Here is a 10,102-nt window from a genome sequence, read left to right as displayed (position 1 = left end):
ATTAGTTAAGGAATAAAAAATATAAATTTTATTTAAGAATTACTATACCTCGTAAGCTTTTAATATATTGAATACATTATTTTGGACATTTCATAAGATTATTTCCGAATTTCTAAATGCAATAATTGGTTTTGTATGAAAATAAAATTGTTAGTTAACATGTAGTGGAAAGACAAAATTAGTAGGTTATAATAAGAGTTTGACCGATTTGAAACGTAAACGCTCCAATAGGATCAGATTAGCTTAAGAATAATCTAGACAACTATGTTTTTCTTGAAAAAAACTATATTATTCCAATATAATCATATATAACTTACTATAACTATACATTTATATATAATTTATATAGTTATTAATTATATATAAGATTATAACTAATTAAATCAATTTAATTTTTAATCGAATATCTTCATATTTGATATTAAGCTCATATTTCATAAGATTGACGACTAATAAAGATCTCATGTAAGATCTATAGTCAACATACATTTTGCATCATCCACAATTTGTCATTACTCATAATACTCAGAATATTATTATCCACTAATTAAGTCATCTTGCGGCCTTAACCATGATACCATTTATAAGAACATGCATATACAGGAAACACCATAGTCATCATAAAAATAAATTCAGTAGCATTCTTAACAACTTTTACACTTAAAATAACTTTAAACATTATCTCACAAAAGAAACAACCTAGCATTTAGTGTAAGAGTATAATATTTTATATAATTTACCATACATGACGCATATCATGTTAATATTTAGGCTTGATTAACTTTGAGAAAAAAATGTATATCTGCTATTTATATATAACGATCATTGACTTTTCAAAAAAAAAATTCAAATCAATAGTGGACGATATACTGACTGCATGTAAATTTGTACACTAATAGTGCATAAGTATTATACTCATTAACTTTTACTTTCAGGTAAAAAAATTATTTGTGTCTTTAATCCTGCTTGATGTCCCTGTAAATAATGAAGACCAATATTATTAGGGTTAGAACATTTAGTTATATAAAAAGCTATATTTATGAAATGTAATATGAGTGGGGAACAAATGAATATATTGAAAAAAGATCATCAGACTAAGCCCATTTGTTGACTATGTAAGGCCCAATGATTAAGAATGGCACACACTAACACAAGTTTCAATGGCAATGAAAACAAATGTTTAACTATTATTTAGAATTCAAGTATTTAAGAAATAAAAATTGGTATATTTAATTTGTCAATAAAAACACACCTTTTTACTATCCCACACAAAAAAAATCTAATTATTCTGTTAGTGCTTGGATACCATAATTAAATATTGATTAAATTACATAGATAATCATTTACTAAAATTACACAAATTATCTCTATGTTTTTTATATATGCAAATCACTCTTATTTATGTACATACATTATACTAATTAATTCTGCACAACAAATAAATGTGATATTTTAAACAAAAAAAGATGATGAATGTAATTAAGTTAAACAAAATATGGTATATCGTCAATACAAGTTTAAACAGTATAAGAAGCAATGTCTCTTCAATATTTTATGTTTCGTTATAAAATCAATCTTATATTATCATTCAACAAACCTAAAAATAAAAAAGATATATTGACTCATATACTATTTAGATTTGTCTCTACAATATACCATATTTTATTTTACTTAATTAGATTACCACTTTTTTTTTTAAATTACATTATATATTCTGAAGGTTCATATATGAATTAGGATGTTTGTCTATGTGTAGAAATGAATGATCCGTATAATTTTGCTAAAACTTGGTGTAATTAAAACATGAATATACTAAAACATGAGATTCACTTACTACATATCTTAATCATCAATTTTAGAGAATTTGAATAATTTAAATTTAGATAGATTTAAATCATTAAATTTCCTAGTAACTAATTACTAAAATGTAAAGTACGTGGGACTCTACTAAAAAAAAATAAGAGGATAGATAAAAGTCCTATCAAAATTGTAGGACTGTACGTAGTGCCTATTAAGGAGAAATCAACGAAATTCAAATAATGTTAAGACTAAAAAATTACTTAATGTGGTTATTAAATTAAAAATAGAGTTTATAGTTCAAGAAGAAAATTAATTTGTCCGATAACAATACAATACTTTTTTACATTATCAACATATTTTTTATCATTTTATATTATTATTACTTATTTTAATAAAAATAATAAATATGTATGGTGACAGTGAATCTTTTTAGTATACATATATTAATCTCCAGAAAATAATAAGATTTAATATGTCGTTAAAGAATTAAGATCATATCCATTAAGTCAGAGCGTAAGTAAATTTTTATAATTTTTACAGTTATTTAATTAAAAAATAATTAACAACATACAACCTTAAAAAAACTTTATGACACATATCAATATATTTACCCACGGGAGAAATATGCACTCGCTTTTAAATTTCATCAATCCATCCAAATTTAAACTTAATTCGCGGTTGTTGATCATCATTAGCACTACTAGTGTATAGTTTTTGTTCATTTTTATTGATTCTATATTTGTATGAGTTGCAAATCACAAAATTAATGATGATCTAGGTGGACCAAACAATAATTCTCCAACGGCTTAGCTGCAATTCAAAGCAAAAACAATAATAAAGAAAACGCATGTTACAGCTAATAGCCTAATACAGTGACACAACACAACAAAAGTGAAACATGCAACGCATCCTAAGCAAATGTGGGGTGTCACTGTCCAATTCAATAACGGCCTCATACAACCCTTTTTATTCCTTTTTCTATCTCTCCCTAATGCCTCTTATAATAAAAAATAGATCCAGCTAAGACACATTTCTTTTTATTATACCAAGATACTTCATTTTCTTGTTACATATGTTGGAATTGGAAATGAAAAATGAAGTAATAAATGTACTACCTTAATATTTAATTAATTGTACTTGATATTAAATCTAATAAAATTCAATTATGGTAAAAATCAGTGATCAATATACTGATGCGGTACAATAATTATACCGATTAAAATTGTTTGGTTTTCAATTGAACCGTCGGCCAGTTTTTATTTAATTTTAATTTTTTAATGAAAATAAAAAATATTGGGTTCTTATTGATTTTTCAACATTTATTTTACTATATTATATATGCATATTTAATTTTGTCGGTATGCAATTTAATTAATAAACAATTGGTTAAATCAATATACCCATATCCTAACCAACACGGTATTAATATTATGGCATTATTTATAGGGTTAAAATATCATTCCTTATAAAAAAAATCAATACTTTCTAAAAACAACAAATGTTATAGGCCTTGATGTTTAACTTTCATGTAATGTAGTTTCTTTATATACAAGCGTGTTGTATTGTAATTTGTTCTCCTTGTGATATTGTTAAGAGTCTTAACATCCCCTTTTCGCTCTTATTATTTTTTGATAGACAAATTTTAATATGTTAGTCATTTATTGAGACTAAAATTCTCACCTTTTTTACTTTATTCTTTAAATCTTCACTTTAACTATCAGATTATATTATGATCCTTTACTCTTATCCAGTGGCGGATGATCTTTTACTCTTATACTCATTTACCTACACCCAAACAATTATACATAAATGGATTGCTTATAATATATGACTTTATTTGAGTTCGAAAATACTTTACACATAATAAAAGAAATTATGTATGTATTGATAATATATATCATAAAAATTCATTTAATATTAATAATATATGTATTTTTGTCCAACAATTATATGTTATGGATTTTAACGAGCAAGAGAGAAGATTAGTTTGAAATGTCAATTTCAACATTTTATTCTTGGTGTTATTAAGTCATTCAAGTTTGAAAAACTCTCAACCATGTGTTGTTAGTCATGTCTTATTTTATCAATTTGTTCGTCTTATCTTAACTATTGTGGTTTGGCTAACATAAATATCATTTTTAACAATGAAAACAACCAAACAAAATTAGGTAGGAAAATAGAAGATGAATTTATTGCATACAACATAGTGATTAATATTAAAAAGGAAATAAATAAATTTTTTACCAAATGTGCAATTAATTAACATGTAATTAAATATTGATAAATCAATGAAAGAGATATGCCCCTATGTCAACAAAGGTTGCTTTAGAAACAGTAAAAGTGGAGCTTTTTTCTAACCTTGTCGTCTTCAACCTAAAGCAGTAGGGCTGTTCGGAAAGTTACTTGTAGCTAGAAATAAAAATAAATGATTGGTTCCCTAATTCAATTCAAATTAAACTTGACATTCCTTGTCATTTCTTTCTTTTCTCTTGAAAACCTTGAACTTCCTTTAACCAATATAAAAATAAAAAATATGAATGGTTGGTACCTTGTTCGAATTATAATTTCTTGGGCTTAGTGACCTGGTTGTAGGCCCATCCCATTGGGTGTACATCATGTGGGCCAGGCCAATCAGGGCCCACATAATGCAAATTGGGTGTAGATTCCCATTTCAAAGCTGGCATAGTCTGTTTCATTGGACAAGGACCTATCCAGCTATCCCCAATTAGAGTAAGACTTCTCTTTATTACAAGTTATATTTTGTAGTATATTTTTAAAGTTAAAATTGTAATTTTAATAAAAACTAAAAATTATAAATAATGTTATCTTTTAGTTTGTTAGTGCACTTTCTCATAATTTACCTCTCCATTACATTAATAGAGAGGTGTCTAACTCTCATATGATGTCTCATTCTCTATATCTAACCAATTATATATTATAATATAAATAAATAAAAAATTAAAAAAATAAAAAGTAAATTAACCCGGACAAAAAATAAGACATCATTGGATTCAATGCATATAATATAACGTGCATTCCCCTCTCTATTCTTTATAACTGCTTCTCCACTAACCACTCTATCACAATCATACACCACTACATTATTTTTTCTCTTCATTCTCTTTTCCTATATATCCATTTTCATATAAGGTAGTGTCATTAATAATATTCATTGCATTGAGAATATTCAAACATGGCAGAAGAAACTCCTAAAACAGCATTAGAAACAACAACAACACATGAAGAAGCAGTGGTGCATGTAGAGGAAGAAGTTAAGGTAACTGATGTTACACTTGCTGACAAAAACAACAACACAGAAGCTGAAGCTGATGCTGAGGAAGTTACAGAAGCTGGAACTGAAGGTGAAGCTGAGAAGAAGAAGCATGTTGAAGAGGGTGGTGAAAAAATAGCTGATTCTGATTCCTTCAAGGAAGAGAGCACAAAAGTTTCTGACCTATCTGAAGCTGAGAAGAAAGGACTACAAGAGCTTAAGCAGCTTATTCAAGAAGCACTTAACAAACATGAGTTTTCTTCACTTGCTGTTAACTTACCCAAAGAAGAAGAAAAGCCAGAAACATTAGCTGCTGATGCCAACAAGGAACAAGTTTCAGAAGCTGTTGCTGATGTTGAAACAAAAACAGAAGACAAAGAACATGTTTCAGAATCAGTAGCTGATGATGTTGCAACAGAAAAAGGAGAGAAGAAAGAAGAAGACCAACCTGCAAAAATAGAAGAAGCTGCACCAATAGTTAAAGAAACATATGAGCCAGAAAAACCTACAAAAACTGATGAAAAAGAAGAAGAAGAAGCACTAGAAGTGAAAGAAACTAAGGTGGAGATTGCTACTGTAGATGAAGATGGAGCCAAAACTGTGGAGGCTATTGAAGAAACCATTGTAGCTGTTTCTTCTTCAACTTCAACTGTACAAGAATCTTCAACCAAAGAAGAAGAATCTTCAGCCAAAGAAGAAGAAGCTTCAGCCAAAGAAGAAGAAGCTTCAGCCAAAGAAGAAACTAGCAAGGATGAAACTTCAGCCTCATCACCACCATTGCTGCCACCAGAAGAGGTATCCATCTGGGGTATACCACTCCTTTCAGATGAGAGAAGTGATGTTATTCTCTTGAAGTTTCTTCGTGCCAGAGACTTCAAGGTGAAAGAAGCTTTCACCATGATCAAGAACACAATTAAGTGGAGAAATGAGTTTGGGATTGATGAGTTGTTGGAACAAGAGAATTTGGTTGATGATGATTTGGAGAAAGTGGTGTACATGCATGGTTTTGATAAGGAAGGTCACCCTGTGTGTTACAATATCTATGGTGAGTTCCAGAACAAAGAAGTGTATAAGAAAACTTTCTCTGATGAGGAGAAAAGAGAGAAATTTCTGAGGTGGAGGATTCAGTTTCTTGAAAGAAGTATAAGGAAATTGGATTTTACACCTGGTGGTATTTCTACTCTTGTTCAGGTTAATGATCTCAAGAATTCTCCTGGACCTGGGAAATGGGAACTAAGACAAGCTACCAAACAGGCTCTTCAATTGCTTCAGGACAATTATCCTGAATTTGTAGCCAAACAGGTACTCTAATAACACTATTGCTGTTAAACTTTATCATACTTTGTTTCCATACAATTTTTGAGCTGGTGAGTTTTCAATATCTAATATGTATATTGTGTGTTTGGATTTAGTTGTTTTATATTTAAATCAGGTTTTGATCAAAAGATCTTACGGGATTTTTGAAAAACTTGGCAATTATTTTCTAAGGAATAATTGTTTCCAAACATGTTTGTAGTTAATGATAGGACTAATGATGTTGTTTAATTCATGTATATGTTTTTGTTGATGTTGTTTGTTTAAATTGTAAACATTTAATGGCTATTCATGTTTATAAGAGATAATTGTTTCAAAACATGTTACTAATTTATGAAAAACAGAATGATGTGGTTTTATTCTAGTAAATGTCTATTCATGTTTACTAAGAAACAATCTTATGTTTGCATCAAAACTCACCCTTTATGAACCAGTCTACGGAAAAACATAATCATGTGGCATGTAATTTTTTGTTCTTGATATTGGTTTTGTACATCTTGAATATGCAATGGCATTTCAAATGTATATTATTCTTAACCCTAATATTTATTTATGTTCTTGGGTATATAAAAGGTATTCATCAATGTGCCATGGTGGTACTTAGCAGTGAACAGAATGATAAGCCCTTTTCTTACACAGAGAACCAAAAGCAAGTTTGTGTTTGCTGGGCCTTCCAAATCAGCTGAGACCCTTTTAAGGTGAGACAGAAAATATTCAAAATTTGCTTATTCCTTGTTTTTTCAGTTTGTTTTGTATCTAAAATGTAGAATTTGGTATTGTGGAATTCAGATACATAGCTCCAGAGCAACTTCCGGTCAAATATGGTGGACTAAGCAAAGATGGGGAATTTGGAATTACTGATACTGTTACAGAAATTACAGTGAAGCCAGCATCTAAACATAATGTGGAATTCCCAGTTACTGAGGTAAGTTTCGTTAGTTTTTTATTATATGATATATATATATCATTTTTTTCTGATAAACTGGTTAGAATCTATATACGGAACCTGTACGATAACTTTACTTTTTGCAATGTTTTTTTTTGTTGAAATTCAATGGTTTTGTTTGAGAATCCAAAGAATGCAGCAACTTAGGATTCCTCTGTTTTCAAGATTTGAATTATCAGTTTTTTCATTCTTGTTTATTCATCCTATGAAAAAATATATTTTTCAATGTAGCACGTGTTTCAAGTTTCAATACCCCGGTTATTAGTAATCAGAGTGAAAATATAAATATCCTGATAGAAACGAATGTTTTTAAATCTTTATCATATTTCTTCCAAATTTTGTATTTGCATTATATTGGATGTGTATTATTTCGGGGAATGTTATGAAGAGTTATTCAAGTATTGTTTAAAGAGATTACAGGTATATATTTTATATCGAAAAATAATACCTTCAATATTTTGAGAAATGTTAGATTCAGATTTTAGATTTCGCGTATGGTCTTTCTATTTGCATTAATTAAATAATAGCCATAGTACACTAATTAACACAAAAGTTATTTTATTTGTTTACTATTATACTGTATAGATTTTGCTATAATAGTATAACAAATAACAAAATCATGTACAGATCTAACTGTAGCTACCATCTAGGTGTCATAATTTGTGCAGGCCTATGCACTACTCCATTTCTATTTAAAAAGTACTTTTTAAAAACAATAATAAGAATGTTAAATTTTATTACTCTTAGTGTTCTTTTTCTTGGATATGTCTTTTTTCCCTTTCTGATTATTACACTCAAATAAAGAAGGTATTGTATAAAATAACTTGAAAATTTCATTATTACTTTGTTATAAATGATAAAAAAAATCTAAAAAGAATAACAGATAAATGAATAGTAAATAAAGAGGACATGAATAAAAATACACTGTACTTAGCATAGAAAGTATGGAAAGCAGTAACCTACTTTTTTTAAGTCAGGCCTAAATATTGCTAAGAGCCAAAAATTATTTTCTATTGCTACTTGTGGATATTGTTATCTACCATCTTACTATCCAAAACTTTGAATTGAAAAAAAAAAAGAATGTATAAAAAACCAAGGTAAGTTCAAGTGATTACATAATTAGATAAGTAATTGAATTATACCTTAAGAGAAAAAATATATGACAGTTTATGAGTACAATGTCACTGCATCACTAATAATTTATATTTAATTAGTATTGACTCTTTAAAATAAGTAATCCAAATGAATGTTAGATAATGTAATAGTTGAATATAAATCTTTATATCGATAAATATTACACTCATACCTAAATCTATTTCATTATGAGAGGAAGTATATAGACATATTATGCATTTTCTTTGATAACCTTTAGCGGATTGATATTTTGTTATTGGGAATCCTACAGAACTGTCAACTTTCTTGGGAGCTGAGAGTAATAGGGTGGGATATAAGCTATGGTGCAGAGTTTGTGCCAAGCACAGAAGGAAGCTATACAGTAATCATTCAAAAGGATAGAAAAGTTACTTCATCAGAAGAACCAGTGATTTATAATAGTTACAAAATTGGTGAACCTGGCAAAGTTGTTCTCACCATTGATAACCAAAGTTCTAAGAAGAAGAAACTCTTGTACCGTTTGAAGACCATACCTAACTCCTCATCTGAATGAGAATGTCATCATTACTGTATAAATTTGCAAGTTGGAAGAAGAAGAGTACTACATTGGTTGCTTAAATTCTTGCATTTATAAGAATATGGAAGTTTTTAATTTAATTTTGGATATCATTTTGTGCTTAATTATATATAGTTATACTATTTCTGTGTTTTAGTCATCATGTATTATTATTATTGGATTGAAGGGTGTCTTCTGAATTTTACATTTTGATTCATTTTTTGGAGGACATATTGCTCTATTTATATGTATAAATTTTCATTGTAAATTTTGGTGGGGCCTTCCTATCTATATCTTATTGTTGCTGTATTTGTACTCAAGCTTACAAGTGTGGTTGATATGTCATGATCCGTGTTCTCAGCATTGAAAATTAAAGTTTGTATTAATATCTGCCATGGGTTTAGACTTTAGACTTCTAGAATATGTACATTATATCTTACACTTTATACTAAACAATTTATTATTTAGTATATCATTAGTGTAAAGATTTATATATGATCACTATATTATTCACCATTTATTTAGATTTAAATAGTCGGTGATGATTAAATATGAATGGTGAGTGACATAATGATAATTTGTAAAATTTATATATTGTTAGTACATATATTCTTTTCTATTTATTATTTGGAAGTAGACTAGCATTTTGTTATTTGCTTATACTAGTTGTGACCACAGCTGATCCAAATCTGATTTTCTCTGCCCTTGTTCATTGGACTCGATATTTTGTGGAGATATGCAAAAAGACAGCAAGTTTTATGTATAAATGTATCGGTTAGTTTGAAGCCATATGGTTGAAAGTATATGCTAGAAGTTGGATTTTTGAATATGTTACAAAATAAAGTCATAGGGTTGTTCACAAATTAAAAAGGGTTTTCTAGAATCAACAATAGTTTTAACTTTTATTAAAGCAACTGAGTACTATTATACCTACTTAGAGATTTATATAATGAAATTGATGCATTTCCTTTGGCAATGGGAAGGAATAAAATTATTTTATTAATTGATAGTTATTTTAATAATTAATCATAGTATCTTGTTACCGAAAGGACTAACCAAATTGTATTATTTCAATATGAAATATGTCATGTAATGGTAAGCA

General features: G+C 28.3%; 1 protein-coding gene across 3 annotated transcripts; it reads left to right on the top strand.

The window, feature by feature from the left end:
- On the top strand, nucleotides 4,880-9,408 carry LOC109328333 (patellin-3-like). 3 transcript variants are annotated; one of them, XM_019561751.1, is made up of 5 exons: nucleotides 4,880-5,744; nucleotides 5,805-6,373; nucleotides 6,959-7,083; nucleotides 7,175-7,310; nucleotides 8,737-9,408. In XM_019561751.1, exons 1-5 carry the CDS (start codon nucleotides 4,994-4,996, stop codon nucleotides 8,995-8,997), a joined length of 1,842 nt encoding a protein of 613 aa, XP_019417296.1. In that variant the 5' UTR covers nucleotides 4,880-4,993; the 3' UTR covers nucleotides 8,998-9,408. The 3 variants fall into 3 exon arrangements, with proteins under 3 accessions (XP_019417296.1, XP_019417295.1, XP_019417293.1); XM_019561750.1 differs by having other exon boundaries at nucleotides 5,784-6,373; XM_019561748.1 differs by having other exon boundaries at nucleotides 4,880-5,747; nucleotides 5,784-6,373.

The sequence above is a fragment of the Lupinus angustifolius genome, chromosome LG15, assembly GCF_001865875.1.
Source record: "Lupinus angustifolius cultivar Tanjil chromosome LG15, LupAngTanjil_v1.0, whole genome shotgun sequence".
NCBI classification, from domain to species: Eukaryota; Viridiplantae; Streptophyta; class Magnoliopsida; order Fabales; family Fabaceae; genus Lupinus; species Lupinus angustifolius.
Note: the sequence above shows the minus strand (reverse complement) of the source record. Positions and strands in the feature narration are given on the sequence as shown.

Coding starts and splice junctions, on each gene's coding strand:
- LOC109328333 (XM_019561748.1), top strand. CDS start 4,994: ATGGCAGAAGAAACTCCTAAAACAGCATTAGAAACAACAACAACACAT. Junction 6,374..6,958: donor CTGAATTTGTAGCCAAACAG/GTACTCTAATAA, acceptor GGTATATAAAAG/GTATTCATCAATGTGCCATG. Junction 7,311..8,736: donor TGGAATTCCCAGTTACTGAG/GTAAGTTTCGTT, acceptor GGAATCCTACAG/AACTGTCAACTTTCTTGGGA.